The following is a 19079-nucleotide window of genomic DNA, read 5'->3' as shown; positions in this document are numbered from 1 at the left end:
ATGAAGTAAGTCTTTGTAGGCACACACTCATCCACACAGATTTTAATGAAGTTGATAACAACTGCAGCATATTCATCCAGACTCAAAGATTAATCCCTGAATACAGTCCAGTCCACCGATTCAAAGCAGTCCTGTAGGCACTCCTGTGCTTCCCTTGTCCATATCTTCTTGGTTCTCACTACTGGTGCTGTAATCTTCAGTCTCTGCCTATACTCAGGGAGTAGAAGTACAGCCAGGTGATCAGACTTCCCAAAGTGAGGGCGTGGAATAGCACGGTAGGCATTCTTGATGGTGGTGTAGCAATGGTCCAGTGTGTTGTTTCCTCTGGTATTGCAAGTGATCTGTTGATGGTAATTGCTTAGTGATTTTTTTCCAGACTGGCCTGGCTAAAATCTCCTAAAACAATGCTGAAGGCGTTAGGTTGCACTATTCGTGCATGTTGATCCCATTGGTCAAATCACCTAAAGCCTTATTGACATTGGCCTGAGGAGGAATGTACACTGCTACCAAAATGAACCCGGAATTAAAACATCAACTTCTGAAAAAGGAGGTTCTTACTTTTCTGTCCATTAAATAAATAATGAATTTAATGATTGGATATTGAGAAGATAGAAACCATAACCATAGAAACCATAGAAACTACAGCACAGAAACAGGCCCTTTGGCCCTTCTTGGCTGTGCCGAACCATTTTCTGCCTAGTCCCACTGACCTGCACACGGACCATATCCCTCCATACACCTCCCATCCATGTATCTGTCCAATTTATTCTTAAGTGTTAAAAAAGAACCCACATTTACCACCTCATCTGGCAGCTCATTCCATACTCCCACCACTCTCTGTGTGAAGGAACTACCCCCCCAATGTTCCCTTTAAACTTTTCCCCCCTCACCCTTAACCCATGTCCTCTGGTTTTTTTCTCCCCTTGCCTCAGTGGAAAAAGCCTGCTTGCATTCACTCTATCTATACCCATCATAATTTTATATACCTCTATCAAATCTCCCCTCATTCTTCTACGCTCCAGGGAATAAAGTCCTCACCTATTCAACCTTTCTCTGTAACTGAGTTTCTCAAGTCCCGGCAACATCCTTGTAAACCTTCTCTGCACTCTTTCAACCTTATTTATATCCTTCCTGTAATTTGGTGACCAAAACTGAACACAATACTCCAGATTCGGCCTCACCAATGCCTTATACAACCTCATCATAACATTCCAGCTCTTATACTCAATACTTCGATTAATAAAGGCCAATGTACCAAAAGCTCTCTTTACGACCCTAACTACCTGTGACGACACTTTTCGGGAATTTTGTATCTGTATTCCCAGATCCCTCTGTTCCACTGCACTCCTCAGTGCCTTACCATTAACCCTGTATGTTCTACGTTGGTTTGTCCTTCCAACGTGCAATACCTCACACTTGTCAGTATTAAACTCCATCTGCCATTTTTCAGCCCATTTTTCCAGCTGGTCCAAGTCCCTCTGCAGGCTCTGAAAACCTTCCTCACTGTCTACTACACCTCCAATCTTGTGTTAATTCATCAAATAACTTAAGTCCTAATGACCTGAAATCTAGAATGAAAGTATTGGAAAGAAAAACCTCCATGAATAGAACAAGCTGGTGTAAAAGGATCTAAAAATCACTGCTTGCATCTGTACTCTGCTTGGATGGATGACATTAGAATAAAATAATCTGAAAATGCATTTTGTTCAAGACACAAAGACATAAAATCTGCTTCTTTTATACCCATTGTTGCTGGTTAGACACAATTGAACTAAATTTAGTTTTTCAGGTAAAATTTCAGCATTCTTAACTGATAACACACATAACACATTTTACAGCTAAGGAGAACACTTATGTAGCTAAAGAACCAGCTTTTTTTTCCAATTTATTATAAAAATTAACAGGAATCAAGTCTTTGAATCACCTAAGCCAGTTAGGTTACTACGACAGAGGTTGCAACTCACAGATCAATCCAGCATGTGGTATAATTCTTCGTATGTCTTAATTTGGTAAATTCTGCAAGTTCTTCTTTGGCTTTCTCAGTTACCGTGTCATCATCATCAGTAAACAGAATGAGTAATGGTTTCAGTGGTCGGTAGAAAGTAGGGAGATTTTCCACTGTGAGCTCAGGCTACCATTGAAAAACAATTTGTTAAATAATACGATTGCAAAGACTTGCAATCATTAATAACAGACAAAGTCTACCTATACAATTATTAATTTTCAGTTTTAAGCTGATTTCCCAGTGCCAATGATAAATGTGCTTTACACATTTAAACACATGGCTAATATCAGAGCACAAATACAAAACCGAATGAAAGGTATAAATATATTAAACTTTCAATGGATTCTGTTTCAATTCTCATTGCTCAATGTACGTAATATAACAATAGCAGTTAACTAGAAGAGGTAGATTTGTCAGTCCATTTTGCTACTAGAGCCAAATTTTCATGGACTATTGGTTGACATATACTGACTGCCATTATCAAAGTGCGAACAAATTATTAACTATTAAATGACACTACAAATATTTATGTAAGTACATAATCAGAAACACAAATGACAAATTATAATGAGCAATAAAAATTGTTTGATATATTTTGAAATATTTTTAATTGAGTCTCTTTCTGACCAAGTAGATATAAAGGAAAAAGTCCTATGCAGTATTTCTGAAAAGGCGGATGTTCTGTTTGTCTCTTTGCAAAGATTGCTCAATGAGACACTATCACCACAAATTTTTATCAGATAATTTACTCATTTGTTGATGTGGGACCTTATTGTATACTGCCTCGATTATGTCTTTACCTGCATAAGAATGACAGCACAACTCAGCACTTGTAATACATTATGGGGTATCCTGAGGATGTGAAAAAGTATTACATAAATACAGTTTATTCTTGCTGCAAAATTGGGAATTGACCAACTGAACCAAACAATTTTAAGGATAAAGCTAAATCATAATACAAGTCCTAAGTAAAAATCATAGCACTTAATGAAAATATAGAAATGTGTTATATGTGGTGCACAGAGAAAACAACTGAATATAATCTGTTTAGACGTTAACATTTGGGAGTAAAAATACCTACAAATCTTTCCAACATTGAACTTTTGATTGCAGATACAATCTCTTTAGCGTGAAATTTCTCAAGCTGAACTCCTTCTATGTGAGACTTCTCATGCTTCGCAAACACAAGAGCTGGTGGGACCACACCAAACCTCTGGGAGCTTGATGAAAATCCAGCAATTAAAATCAAGAATCAAAATAAAGTACCGTTTATTGAACATAAGTAACTTCTATTTCTGAATTAACATAAAACAGTGTTCCTCCCCCCCACCCCCTCCAGCACCCCAGAGGATGTCATCAATGTCCCTTTCTTTATACAATATGTTGTACATATTTTTATACATCATTTCATTTTTGAGAATGTTTTAATCAAAATCATTCATACACAATTAACTGTAAAGCTAAAGAACAAAAATATATACATGACATTTTGAACAGAATTTAAAATCATTCTTTGTGAAATATGCCATATTCTATAGGCAAATATTGGTCATAACTTCAAGACAGATAATACAGTAAAACTTTATAACCTTGCATGTTGTTTTTAAAATGCTGATTTTACTAACTGCAGGCTATATAAAAAAAACCTCTATTTGCAGCTTAATGAAAAATTGTAGCACATTTTGCCAAGGCAATGACTGGCTGAGCCAGGGAGCAAATGCAACTCAGTTTACTACAGCAAGAGCTAGGAGCTAAATTGAATTCCATTGTGATGCAAACAAAACACAAAGCCATAAACTCCACCCTTCATCTCTGCTGAAAGTTCACTGACCACATCCTGCCAGAGTTGCTTTCCCTTTCTCCGCCAACTGTAAATACCAGCAGAGAAACAATTCCAAATATATTTTGATATTGTCCAATTCACTGTTACTGCTTCCCAGGACCTTGCAGCACAGTAAAATTAAAACCAGAGATTACAGAGAACAACATACACAAAGTACTAAAATAAGACCATAAGATCATAAGACATTGGAACAGAATAAGGCCACTTGGTCCAACAAGTCTGCTCCACCATTTCATCATTGCTGATATATTATCCCTCTCAACCCCATTCTCCTGTCTTCTCCTCATAACTTTTGACACCCCGACTAACCAAGAACCTATCAACTTCTCCTTTAAATATACTCAATGACTTGGCCTCCACAGCCACCCGTGGCAATGAATTCCACAGATTCACCATCCTCTGGCTGAAGAAGTTCCTTCTCACTTCTGTTCAAAATGGACATCCTTCTACTCCGAGGCTGTGCCTTCTCGTCCTAGACTCGCCCACGGTAGGAAACATCCTCTCCACATCCATCCTAACTAGGTTTCAGTGAGGTTCCCCACTCATTCTTCTAAACTCCAGTGATTACAGGCCCAGGGCCATCAAAAGAAAACCCACTGATGTTAACCCTTTAATTACCGGAATTATTCTTGCGAAGCTTCTCTGCACACAATCTCCAATGGTGGCACATATTTTCTTAAATAAGGGGCCCAAAACCCCTCACCGTATTCTAAGTATGGTCTGACAATGCCTTATAATGCCTCAGCATCACATCCTTGCTCTTATGTTCTAGTCTTCTCAAAATGAAAGCTAAGACTGCATTTGCCTTCCACACTGCCAACCCAACCTGCAAGATAACATTTAAGTAACCCTGCATAAAGGCCTCTGAGTCCCTTTGCACCTCTGATTTTTTTTAATTTTCTCCCTCTATAGAAAATAATTTACACCTTTATTCCATCTACCAAAGTGCGTGACCATACACTGTCCTACACTATATTCCATCTGCCATTCCTTTGCCCATTCTCCCAGTCCCTCTCAGTATTTCTGCAGACTCCCTAATTCCTCAGCACTACCAGACCCTCCACCTATCCTTTATCATCTGCAAATTTGGCCATAAAGCTACAATTCCATCATCGAAATCACTGACATATAATGTGAAAAGAAGTGGTCCCTACACCAATCCCTGCAGAACACCACTTGTCACTAGCAGCCAACCAAAATAGGCCCCTTTATTCCGACTCTTCACCTCCTGCCTATCAGTCAATCTTCTCTCCACGCTAGTAGCTTTCCCGTAATACCAAAGGCTCTCACCTTGTAAAGCAGCTTCAAGTGCAGCAACTTGTCAAAGGCCTTCTTAAAATCTAAGCAAACAACATCCACTGACTCTCCTTTGTCTATCTTGGCTGTTATTTCTTCAAAGAATTCCAACAGATTTATATGATTTGGCAAGATTTCCACTTAAGGAAACCATACTGATTTTGGCCTATTTTATCATGCGCCTCCAAGTACCCGGGAACTTGATCCTTAATAATGAACTCCAACAACTTCCCAACCTCTGAAGTCAGGCTAACTGATCTATAATTTCCTTTCATCTGCCTTCTTAAAGAGTGGTGTGACATTTGCGATTTTCCAGTCCTCCAAAACCATTCCAGAAGCCAGTGATTCTTGAAAGATCATTACTAATGCCTCCACAGTCTCTTCAGCTATCTCTTTTAGAAGTCTAGGATGTAGCCCATCTGATCCAGGTGACTTTTCTACCTTCAGACCTTTCAGCTTTCCAAGTACCTTCTCCTCTGCAATAGTAATTAAGCTGACCTCTGACCCAACACTCTCAAATTTCTGGCATACTGTGTCTTCCACAGTGAAGACTGATGAAGTTCATTCACCATCTGTTTGTCCCCCATTACTACCTCTCCAGCGTCATTTTCCAGTGGTCCAATATCCAATCCCATCTCTCCTTTACATTTTATATATCTGAAAGAACTTTTGATATCGTCGTTTGTATTATTGGCTAGCTTATCTTCATATTTCATCTTTTCTCTCTTTATTTCTTTTTAGTTCCCTTCTGTTGGTTTTTAAAGGATTCCCAATTTGGTAATTTTCCACTTTTTTTTGCTATATTATATGCCCTTTCATTTCCTTTTATGCTGTCTCTGACTTCCCTAGTTAGACACAGTTGCCTTAATTCTCCCTTTAGAATGCTTTTTCATCTTCGGGATGTTTCTATCCTGTGCATTCCAAATTGCCCCCAGAAACTCCAGCCATTGCTGTTCTGCCATCATATCTGCTAGTGTTCCCTTCCAATCAATTTTGGCCAGCTCCTCTCTCATGCTTATGTAACTCACTTTACTCCACTGTAACACTGATACTTCGGACTTTAGCTTCTCCCTCTCAAACAGGGAAAATTCTATCATAATACGATCACTGCCTCCTAAGGGTTCCTTTATCTTAAGCTCCCTAATCAAATCTGGTACATTACGCAACAACCAATCCAGAACTGCCTTTCCCATAGTGGGTTCAATCACAAGGTGCTCTAAAAGGCCATTTCAGAGGCATTCTGCAAATTCCTTCTCCTGGGATCCAGCACCAACCTGATTTTCCCAATCTACCTGCATATTGAAATCCTCCATGACTATTGTAGCATTGCAATTTTTATATCCCTTTTCTACCTCCCATTGTAATTTGTGTTTCACATCCTGGCTGTTGTACCTGCGGTTTCTTAACTCTACCACAAGGATTCTATATCTTCCGAACCTATGTTACCTCATTTATACATCACCAGAGCCAACCATCCCTCCACCGCCTACTTTCCTATCCTTTCAATACTATCTGTATCCTCGGATGTTATGCTCCCCAATTATGATTTTATGTCAGCCATGATTCAGTGATGCCCACATCATGCCTGCCAATATTGCCTACATTGTTCCATATACTGCAAGCATTCAAATAAAAACACTGTCAGTGCTGTATTCATCACCTTTTTCAATTTTGTCCCCATGTTACACTTCAAACTCATCACACTAACTGCAATTTTGCTGGTCCTTTCTCATAGTCTCACTACACAGTGCATATACCAACTGACCCATCCTCATCCCCATCACTCCGGTTCCCTTCCCCTGCCAAGTTCGTTTAAGCAATCCCCAACAGCTCTTGCAAACTTGCCAGCGAAGATATTGGTTGCCCTTGGGTTCAGGTGTAACCAGTCCTTTTTGCACAGGTCATACCTTCCCCAGAAGACATCCTAATGATCCATAAATATGAAACCCTGTCCCTTGCGCTGATTCCTCAGCCACGCATTCATCTGCCAACCCATCCTATTCTTACCCTCACCGGTGCGTGTCACAGGCAGCTATCCAAAAATTACTAGCCTGGAGGTCCTGTTTTTCATCTTTCTACTGAACTCCTTATATTCTCTCTTCAGGACCTCCTGAAGCCAGAATATAGGGAGTTAGGTAGAAAGTGGCAAAGTAGGACCTCCAGGGTAGTAATGTCTATTTCTCACACATATTCATGTGTCTTAGGCACTTTGACAAACATTACAAAAAAATTGTGTTGGATATAGCGCTTGTGTACAATATAATACAAGGGAGGTCCTACCATGCAACATTTGAAATGGCAACAAAATATTACAGCATTTTGAATATGATTTATTGCATAACTTGAAAGTAAGTTAAAGTCTCAGGCCCTAAGATATAGGAGCAGAATTCGGCCATTCGGCCCATCGAGTCTGCTCTACCATTTCATCAAGGCTCATCCATTCCCCTCTCAGCCCATTCTCCAGCCTTCTCTCCATAACCTTTGATACCATGACTATTCAAGAACCCATATTTAAGAACTCCACTTTAAATACTTTTAATGACTTGGCTCCAGAGCTGTCCATGGCAATGAATTCCACAGACTCACCACCCTCTGGCTAAATAAATTCTTCCTCATCTCAGCACTAAATGGATGGCCCTCTATCCTGACGCTGTGCCCTCTGATCCTAGACCCACCCACAATAAGAAACATCCTCTCCACATCCACTCTATTCCAGCACTAAATGGATGTCCCTCTATCCTGCCACCATGCCTTCTGATCCCAGACTTACCCACTATAGGAAACATCCTCTCCATATCCACTCTATCTCAGCCTGTCAATATTCAATAGGTCTCAATGAGATCGCCTCTTATTCTTCTAAACTCCAATGAGCACTGGCCCACAGCCATCAAGGGTTCCTCATACGTTAACTGCTTCTTTCCAGAATCATTCTTATTAATCCCCTCTGGACCTTCTCCAGTGTAAGCACATCCTATCTTAAATATAGATCGCTAATCAAAGTTACAATATATCTCAAAATTCGAAGTATAACCACAATCGTCATTTATCTGAAAAAAGAATGTTACAAAATAACTTACAGATATGGATAGTCATTCCCTATATAACATCCAGTGGCCACAATGCCCCGCAGGGAATTAGCTGCCTTAATAAAATCAACATGCTCTGAAAAAGATAAAGACAGAGGATTTATGACAATAGGCCTACGAAGCCATCAAAATATTATTAAAAGGTAGTGCACAGAATTGCAATTAGATCTCAGGATATTGCTGATATAACTGTACACATATTATAATAGGAAAGATGTCAACAAAATTGAGAGAGTACAGAGGAGGTTTACTAGAACGTTGCCTGGGTTTGATCTCCTAAGTTACAGAGAAAGGTTGAACAAGTTGGGTCTTTATTCTTTGGAGCGTAGAAGGTTGAGGGGGGACTTGATAGAGATATTTAAAATTATGAGGGGGATAGATAGAGATGATGTGGATAGGCTTTTTCCATTGAGAGTGGGGGAGTTTCAAACAAAAGGACATGAGTTGAGAGTTAAGGGGCAAAAGTTTAGGGGTAACATGAGGGGCAACTTCTTTACTCAAAGAGTGGTAGCTGTGTGGAATGAGCTTCCAGCAGAAGTGGTTGAGGCAGGTTCGATGTTGTCATTTAAAGATAAATTGGATAGCTATATGGACAGGAAAGGAATGGAGGGTTATGGGCTGAGTGCAGGTTGGTGGGACTAGGTGAGAGTAAGAGTTCGGCACGGACTAGAAGGGCCGAGATGGCCTGTTTCCGAGCTGTAATTGTTATATGGTTATATTCATCCATGTAGATTCTGTATAAACACAAGTAAACCACTTTTTAAGGTTTCGTACTGCCAATTTTTTTTTCTCTTACTGTAATTTGAGTTTGGCAGTTAAACAATTTTAACAAACTAGCAAAGACTCCAGATTTAGTAATTGTGATGTAGCAATTATGCTGAGACTAGCAACCCAGGGACTGTGAAATTAGATGCAAATAGAATGTTCCTCTGTTGATTTCTGTCTAATGATGGAAAGCTGCCTCCTCAGTTTGATCAGCAGTCCATGGGTCTCTTGATCAAGATTAAATGTTGGCTATCAATACTGTCGGAATTCCCACCAGTAACTAGAGACAAGAAATTACTGTGACTTTCCCAGATTCATCCATGCCCGGAGTACTACAGTGTACTTCAATCATTTCATTTGTCAGTCACCATTGGCAGAACGGCCTAAAGCATCACATTCAGTGATCAGTGACAGAAGTTAGAAGAATCAGCCAAAGATGAAGAACCTGAGAAGAATATTCAATAAGCAAAGCAACAGAGCGGTTACCTGGTGGTCCTGCTATTAAAAAGGAAAAGACATGTTCAAATAGAAAGAAAAGAAACTGCACATTAATCATGTACGATAGTGAAACACTCTGGTTCCGTTGACCATGTTAGTCTAGGGAAGACAATCTCCGGACCAGCCAAACGTGTGAAATTGAGGCGCGTGCCCACCCCAAAACCCACTATTTGTGTGGATGCTGCATCATTCATTACCTTGTTACAAATGAGTGCTACAAAATAACAGACAGTACACAATTAAAAGATTTCACTTTATAATTCTTAATTTGGCTAAAGGGTTAGTAAAGAAAGAACAAAAAAAGGGCCCATTTTAATGCAACAGTCTAATGGAGCTCACGGTTTCCCTGTCGCCGATCCTCCTTCGATCGAATCACAGCCCCACGCCTACAACCTCTTCCCTCCAGCATCTTCTCTCTTCATCCCCTTAACGAAAGCCCCAAGCCCAACCTTTGTGTCCCTCACCAGAGAAACCTCCCCTTAATCCGATGGCACACAATTCTCCTATCTCTCATCCTCAACAGTAACCCAAACAAGCAGCTTGCAGAGAACAGCACAAAAATCAAATACAGAACGAAATAACATTAAAAAAATATGGACCAGGGCATTACAATAGTAAGGTAGGATACAGTTTCAGTGTTTGGACTAGGGGTATAAATGATCAATCTTGCGAAACAAGTTCAAAGCAAATTTCATCAGCTGAGGCATTTAAATCAGGTTTATTATCACCAGCATGTGACGTGAAATTTGTTAAGCAGTTCAGTGCAATAGATAATATAGGAGAGAAAAAAACTAATAATAAATAAATAAATTACAGTATATGTATATTGAATAGATTTTAAAAACATGCAAAAAAACAGAAATACTGTATATTAAAAAAAGTGAGGTAGTGTCCAAGGGTTCAATGTCCATTTAGGAATTGAATGGCAGAGGGGAAGAAGCTGTTCCTGAATCGCTGAGTGTGTGCTTTCAGGCTTCTGTACCTCCTACCTGATGGTAACAGTGAAAAAAGTGCATGCCCTGGGTGCTGGAGGTCCTTAATAATGGACACTGACTTTCTGAGACACCGCTCCCTGAAGATGTCCTGTGTAATTTGTAGGCTAGTACCCAAGATGGAGCTGACTAGATTTACAATCCTCTGCAGCTCCTTTCAGTCCTGTGCAGTAGCCCCCTCCCCCCCCCATACCAGACAGTAATGCTGCCTGTCAGAATACTTTCCACGGTACAACTATAGAAGTTTTTGAGTGTATCTGTTGACATGCCAAATCTCTTCAAACTCCTAATGAAGTGCTGTCTTGCTTTCTTTATAATTACATTGGTATAGCTGCTGTCTTGCTTTCTTTATAACTACATCGATATGTTGGGACCACGTTAGATCCTCAGAGATCTTGACACCCAAGAACTTGAAACTGCTCACTCTCTCCACTTCTGATCCCTCTATGAGGATTGGTATGTGTTCCTTCATCTCACCCTTCCTGAGGTCCACAATCAGGTCTTTTGTCTTACTGACATTGAGTGCCAGGTTGTTGCTGTGGCACCACTCCACTAGTTGGCATATCTCACTCCTGTACGACCTCTCGTCACCACCTGAGATTCTACGAATAATGGTTGTATCATCAGCAAATTATTAATGATATTTGAGCTATGCCTAGCCACAAAGTCATGGGTATATAGAGAGTAGAGCAGTGGGCTAAGCACACACCCCTGAGGTGCACCAGTGTTGATCGTCGGCGAGGAGGATATGTTATCACCAACCTGCACAGATTGTGGTCTTCCGGTTAGGAAGTTGAGGATCCAATTGCAGAGGGAGGTACAGAGGCCCAGGTTCTGCAACTTTCTCAATCAGGATTGTGGGAATGATGGTATTAAATGCTGAGCTATAGTCGATGAACAGCATCCTGACATAGGTGTTTGTGTTGCCCAGGTGGTCTAAAGCCATGTAGAGAGTCATTGAGATTGTGTCTGCTGTTGACCTATTGTGACAATACACAAATTGCAATAGGTCCAGGTCCTTGCTGAGGCAGGAGTTCAGTCTAGTCATAACCAACCTCTCAAAGCATTTCATCACTGTCGCTGTGAATGCTACCGGGCGATAGTCATTAAAGCAGCTCACATTATTCTTCATAGGCACTGGTATAATTGTTGCCTTTTTGAAGCAAGTAGGAACTTCCGACTGTAGCAGTGAGAGGTTGAAAATGTCTTTGAATACTCCCGCCAGTTGGTTGGCACAGGCTTTCAGAGCCTTACCAGGTATTCCATCGGGACCTTACGCCTTGGGAGGGTTCATTTTCTTCAAAGACAGCCTAACATCAGCCTCTGACACAGAGATCACAGGGTCATTAAAATTCAACTCATTAAAACTGTTATATAAATCTAATAAAATTAATAAGGGGTATGAATTTACAAATTGGCATAAAATCCGTCATGTTTACCAACACTCATTATGGAAGCAAAGTTGCCATCTTTAACTTGGCCAACGCAAACCCTTGCCTACACTTGCATAGACTCTAAGCTGTGCTCAGAAGAAACTTAGTTCAGAGATATTTCAAGGGAAACAACAAATTCCGGCCAATCACCAAGGTCTAAAAACTGTGAATAGATAAACTTTTAAAAGAAACATAAGGTAATTTTGACAAAGACAAGCATTTCAAATTTAATAAGAAATAGTGAGCCAAATAAATGTTAGCAGAGATGGATGAAAAATGAGAATGGGATTCTGGTATGGAACAGATCTCAGGCAGTAGAGGTTTTGGACAAGCAGAAGTTCATTTATTGTGGAGTTTTGCATAGAATTAGAAAAATAAAAGCTAGAGACTACAAGGGTATAATTAAGTGTTTCAGTAATAATGGATCATTCATAAATCTGACAGCAGAGGAGAAAAAATTGATCCTGAGTTGTTGAGTTTATATCTTCAGGCTCCTGTACCTCGTCTCTGATGGTAGTAATGAGAAAAGGACATGTCCCAGAGGAGGGTCCTTAATGACAGATGCTGCCTCTTTAAGCTGTCCTTGATGGTAGGGAGAGCTGTATCCTTGAAATATCTGCAGCCACTTGTGATCCTGTGCATTTGAAGCTCCATGTCAGGCTGTAACACAACCAGTCAGAATGCTCTCCATCGGAGAGGGAGGAGGTGATAGCAGCGCACCACACGCGCGCAGCTCTCCGGTGAAAATGATATCATATCCATTAAATAGGGGCTGTGGACAATTCTGATTTGACGGAGGCAGACGTGAAAGCACAGAGGAACATCTGGAGAAATTTCTGAAACGCCAGTTTGCTGCCATTGTTACTGCGCAATTGAGAATGTTCCAGAGGGAAGGCCTCAAAATCTCCAGCTTTGCCTGCTGCTGGCGACCAAGAATGAGGTTGAATCGTTCAGATAGAGATGGTACTCGGTGTCAGAGGGTTGATCGGAGGCTCGAAGTTTTCGGATGACTCAGAGTTGGACTGTGGCTGGGCATGGCAGGGAGAGTTTTCTTCCTCCTCCTGTCTGTGTGAGATGTGGGGCTTTTGAGAAACTTGAACTCTTTTACTGTGCCATGGACTGTTCTTCATCAAGTTATGGTATTGTTGCATTGTTGTAACTATATGTTATAATTATGTGGTTTTGTTAGCTTTTTCCAGTCTTGGTCTGTCCTGTGTTTTGTGATATCACACCGGAGGAATATTGTATCATTCCTTAACGCATGCATTTCTAAATGACAATAAAAGAGGATTGCGTGTCCTCATAACCTAATCTAATCTAATCATAGGCATATAGAAATTTGCCAGAGTCTTTGGTGACGTAACAAATCTCCTCAGATTTCGAGCCACCGGCATGCTTTCTTCATGATGGCAACAATGTGTTCAGCCCAGAACCGACCCGTTGAGATGTTGACACCCTGGAATTTACAACTGTTCGGCCTTTCCACCACTGGTCCCTCAATGAAGATTGGTCTGTGTTCTCCTAACTTCACCTCCATGAAGTGTACAATCAGTTTCTTGGTCTTGCTGATGTTTATGTGAGATTGTTGTTGCAACGCCATGCAACCAGAGAAATTGTACCTGCTGTAGCCCTGTTGTACTCTCGGTGTTCTTGTGCATGAATTACAATAAGTTAGCATACAGATGCAGCAAATGGTTGGGCAGGCAAATAGCATATTGCTCTTTATAACCAAATGACAGGTATTTAGAAATATGGAAGAATTTTTATAATTGCACAGGAACCACGTGAGGTGTAGTTTTGATTTCCTTGTTAAGGAAACTATGTACTGGCATTGGAAGCAGTACAAGAGAGATTCATGAGTTGAATTCCTGTTATGAGAGGGTTGTCATATCAAAAGTGGCTGAAGAAGTTAGAACTATATTCTTTGTAGTATAGGAAAATGAGGAGTGGTCTTATTGAAAAGTACAAAATTATGAGGATCATGACATCATAAGTGTTGAGATGTTTCCACTAGTAGGAGAATCACAAACAAGAGAACGTTGTTACATGAAAAGAGGACAGTCATATAAAACTAACGTGCTTAGGACTTTCTTCTTCAGGAGTATGAATAATAACAAGAATGTTCTATCCTGAAGGGCTGTCGTGGCTAGATCTTTGTGGATAAAAACAGAAAATTCTGGAAACATTCAGTTGGTCAAGCAATAACTGTGGAGAAAGAAAGGCAAGTCTTGAAAAGAGCTCATGGGTTTTAAAGAGTCTTCAGAAAGTTATGGAATGAGTAGTTCACCACTAAAGAAGATACAGGAGTTTAAAGCACAGTAAAAAATATGCAGGTTGTAAATTAGGCAATGAGGAGGAAAGTATGAGAATCCGTTCTGAAAGCTCACAAGGATAACAAAAAGTAGTAGTGGATGTGAAATCAAAAAAGAATGGGAAATACTGCCATGATAGAGAGAGTCATCATTTCATAGCAGGCGTGGATTTTGACACTTTGCTGAGAATCAAACAGTACACAAAGATTACATACTATTGGGTTCAAAAAGCTAAGAAAGGGGTTGGATTTCTATTTGGTAATACAACATCACTGAACAATATCAGTGAAAATTAGCTGGCAACACTGTATCTGTAATATAACTGGAGTGGATGATCTGAGGTAAAGTTGAGGTCATTGAAATACATATTGAATATACTGCTAAACCTGAGATTTATCTAGGATTTAGGCCATGCCATTTATGAAAGTTGTCTTTTGATTCTGATTTCTATTAGCTTGCCTTTAGGAAACAAAGCAAAGCTCACTTCCTGTGTTATGCTTGAATATGATAGTGATTATCTACTCAGTGAGTTCACTTGAAGATTTATGTTTACCTTTGTCCAGGTCTGGACTGAATAATCCTACAACAGAAACGTTCTGATACAGTTTGAGGTCTCCACTTAGATAGGCTTCAATATCTTCTGTTGTTGTTAATTTGGCAGGATGAGCCAGCCTACTCCTAAAATGAAGAACAAATGGAAAGTGTCAAACAATGCCAAGAAATCACAGAACTTGGTAAATCATTAATATTTGTAAAGGTGCCAGAATAATTGAAAACTATATAAACACTCAACAGTAAATAATAACAATCAATGGCCCTTGTGGCTACGGGGGTCAGGGAGTATGGAGGGAAGGCTGGGGCGGGGTTCTGAGTTGGATGATCAGCCATGATCATAATAAATGGCGGTGCAGGCTCGAAGGGCCGAATGGCCTACTCCTGCACCTATTTTCTATGTTTCTATAGTCGAACTTACTCAGCAAAGAAATTAGCCATATTTTTACTTGCGTTCCTGATGCAGTAAGTTAGTAGGTCTTATACAATACTTAGCTTTCAAACCATGCTTCTTACAAATCTAAACCTAATGATTATCTTAACCAGTCATATAAAATTCTTCAAAATGGAATATGGTGGAGAGATACCTTCTGATGAACACAATGGTGCAACAGATTTGCCATATTTGCAGAATTTAAACAGAAAAGTGGTTATAGTAAGAAGCCAGTCATCAAATATAGTACTGAGCTACAGGTATATAAAAAGATAAGACAGAGATGACCAAACCATTTCTAAATATGGTCGGTTTTAGAGCATTCTGGAAAATGAATGCAGTCGAGAAGTTTAGGGAGGAAGTTCAGAGGCTTTGACAGCCCAAAATGTGGCCATCAAAGGCAGAGAGATCAATGATGAGGAGTTTCAAAAGGTCATCATTGCTGCAATGAAAATATCAGGAAAGAATATAGTACAAGATTACAAACTTAGGCCACAGTGAAGTCATGGCAGATTCAAAAATGAGGATGCAAACATTAAAATCAAGTTCAACAAGCACAGAAATGATTAGTTTAATATTTTAAAGTTTAGAATAGGACGTATGCCACTCCCATTTAGGGAAGGGTCAACTTCAATGGATGGAACATCTGGCTCAGGTAAACTGGAGACTGGCAGGGTGCAAGGTTTCAGCTACAATGCACACGTATTCCCAGTGAGGGAGAAGTGTAGTAAAATTAAAGACAATTCTCCATGGAAAATAAGAGAGTACAAGATAGATGTCAGGTTGCTTTCACAAATGAGAACAAGAAGTGAAGCCAAAAAAAAAAATTAGAAGCAAAGAGAGAGCATGACAAAATATTGGCAGCAAATATAGTGCCTTGAAGAATTATTCAGCTCCCAACCCTTTGTTCACGTAAATGAGAATTACAGCTGGGGATTGTGAACAATTTAACTGAAATGTTTTATTTGTGAATCACCTTGTTTTCACAGTAGAGCCCAAAAAAATGGAAAATTGTAAAGCATGAAAAATTTAAAATTCAAAAACTTAAATCTCAGCAGTTCAAAAGTAGTCATCCCCATTTGCGCAGTACTTAGTTGAAACACCTATTGCAGCTATTACAGCCAGTAGTCTTTTTGGATAAATCTCTAATATTAGCTGTGCACAACATGACGGAGCAAGATTTGTCCATTCCTCCTTGCAAAATTGCTCAAGCTGTGCCAAGTTAGTTGGGGAGTGGCAGTGGACAGCGATCTTGAGGCCTTGTCAGAGATGTTCGATTGGGTTAAGGTCAGGACTCTGACTGGGCGACTCAAGCACATCAATTTTCTTCAATTGAAGCCATTCCATGGTTGCTCTGACAGTATGCTTTGGGTCATTGTCCTGCTGAAAGACAAACTTCCTCTATAGTTCATGCTTTCTGGCAGAGGCTAGCAGGTTTATATACAAGATCTCTCTGTATTTAGCAGCATTCATTTTCCCATCAATCCTGACCAGATTTCCAGTCCCTTCTGCTGAAAAACATTCCCATAGCATGATGCAACACATTTCCAGCATCTGCAGAATACCTGTTGTTTGCCCATAGCATAATGCTACTTTGTAGTGGGGATGGTGTTACCTTGCTGATGTATAGTATTAGGTTTATGTTACATGCACCATTAAAAGAAAACATATCCTGGTTGTAAAGACTTTGCAAAGTGTCACTTAGAAAATACTGAAAAGACGTGGAAGAAGGGCTTGTGGTTGGATGAGATTAAAGTGGAACACTGGCCTCAATACTAAGCAGTAGGCATGGCGTAAATCTAATTTAGGTCTAGATTTATGTTTCAAAATTGTTGCATCTTGATTTGTAAAACTGGGCAACAGCAATGAACAATAATTTAGTTTGAATCACACTTAACCTATAACATGAAACTTTCAAGCAACCCCAAATGTTTTTTACTCAAATGCACAAAACAAAACTGCAATTTTTCTACTGTGATTAGATCCCTGAAGGAATATGCTAATGTAATGTAATTATGTCAAGTAGATGGGAGAATTGAACATTCTTAACAGCTGTATATCCTCCCATGCTGCACCCTTCAGATTATCAGCGACCATCAGCACTCTGTTAACATCCAATATATTGAAAAATAGGCTGGGGAGTGTCAGAATTAGTAAGGTGAAGGACCTTTTAACACCAAAACCTCAAAACAATGCTAATCACTATGCTTCCCACTAAACCATCTAAAAATAAAAATCAGATATGACAAATTTTCCCAGAAAAGTATTAGTACATCAGAGAAGTTAAGTAAATAAATGATTGTTTGCAGAAGTTCATGCCTCAAGGACATGCTGCATCAATCATCAAAGACGCCATAACCCAAGATACGCCCTCTTCTCATTGCTACTATTGAGGAGGAGGAACAGGAACCTGAAGACACACACTCAAATTTTTAGGAACAGCTTCTTCCCCTTTGCCATCAGATTTCTGAATGGTCAATGAACCCATGTACACTACCACAATAATTTTTTTCTTTTTTGCTCTCATTTTGCACTACTTTTTTTTCCTCATATACATTTTCTTATTGTAATTTGTTTTAATTATTATGCAGTGCAATTGCCCACCATTGAGAACATCTACCATAAACGCTGCCTGGGCAGGGCGAAAAGCATTATCAAGGATGCACCTCACCCTTACCATGGACTTTTTAAACTTCCCTCCCATCTGGTAGGTGCTACAGGGGCCTCCGTTCCCACACCAGCAGGCACAGGAAGAGCTTCTTCCCTGAGGCTGTGACCCTGCTGAACCTCACATCACAGCGCTAAGCAGTATTGTACCCATATTGTACTGTCTCAGTACTTTTATATTTCTGTGCTGCAGCACTTACTTTTTATTCGCAGTTATTTTGTAAATAATACTATTCTTTACATTTCTGGTTAGATGCTAACTGCATTTCACTGGCTTTGTATCTGTACTCGGCACAATGACAATAAAGTTGAATCTAATCTAATCGCACTGTACTGCTATCATAAAACAACATATTTAACTTGACTCTGTTCCTGACTTTTAGAGAATAGCAGATTATTTTCGATTTTAGCACTGGACATGCAAGTACACATCTTTATGGACAAGCTGATTGATTATGTTTAATTCGACCAACAAGATATAAAGGAAAAATTCCCTCTAATTTAGAGCTTAGATGGAAAACACACTTTCTGATTATAAAGCATGCACAATAAAATAAAAAAAACTACCCCGTACGAGTCAGTAATTTCAGTATTGTTCCCTGGTTTTGTAGGAGAAAAATGTTTGCATTCTAAACTGCAACTTCATTCATTTTAAATACTTATGCATTTATCAGACTAAAGCACACAGGATTTTTTTCTAAATCTTGTACAAGCCTGTATTTCTGGTATTACCTATTCATTTTAACTGATGGTATCAGGGCATGTACAATTAGGTATTTGCAAAAACGATGAATGCTTGGAATTCTTGGCTTTCCGCTAAAGATTCCCATGGGTGAGTCACCCAAATATCTTAACACTACAGAATATGCAGTTTAATAAATTGGAATGCTCTTAATGACTGTTTACCTTTTCCTTTTAAACTCTGAAGAATCCTAAAGTTTAGGTTAGAAACATCTTCATCTTTCTACTTGGACATGGGATGAAAGAAATTGCAGAGCAGTGGTTTGTGAATCTGTAACTGGGACTTAACAACACAGCTGAAGAAGGTGACTGCCACTGGCAAATTATATCCTTTTCACAGTTTCTGTAAACAAAGTTACTTTATTTTCCAAAAATGCCTCGTTAACAGAATTGCACTTTTTGGAAAGGATGCTCTAAACCTGGGTGTTGTCAACTGTGCTTCTAACTAAAAGGATG

At 39.5% G+C, this 19079-nt stretch overlaps 1 protein-coding gene across 2 annotated transcripts in view; it reads right to left on the bottom strand.

The window, feature by feature from the left end:
- The window catches only part of txndc16 (thioredoxin domain containing 16), a 106595-nt gene that overhangs the window by 10681 nt on the left and 76835 nt on the right, over nucleotides 1-19079 (bottom strand). For both annotated transcript variants that reach the window (XM_072268911.1, XM_072268921.1), the window contains exons 15-18: nucleotides 14784-14908; nucleotides 8222-8306; nucleotides 3087-3225; nucleotides 1965-2131 (exon numbers count right to left, since the gene is read on the bottom strand). In XM_072268911.1, the coding sequence (XP_072125012.1) occupies nucleotides 1965-2131; nucleotides 3087-3225; nucleotides 8222-8306; nucleotides 14784-14908 (516 nt within the window). The remainder of the gene's footprint in view (nucleotides 1-1964; nucleotides 2132-3086; nucleotides 3226-8221; nucleotides 8307-14783; nucleotides 14909-19079) is intronic.

Source organism: Mobula birostris, chromosome 1 (assembly GCF_030028105.1).
Source record: "Mobula birostris isolate sMobBir1 chromosome 1, sMobBir1.hap1, whole genome shotgun sequence".
Taxonomy (NCBI): Eukaryota; Metazoa; Chordata; class Chondrichthyes; order Myliobatiformes; family Myliobatidae; genus Mobula; species Mobula birostris.
Note: the sequence above shows the minus strand (reverse complement) of the source record. Positions and strands in the feature narration are given on the sequence as shown.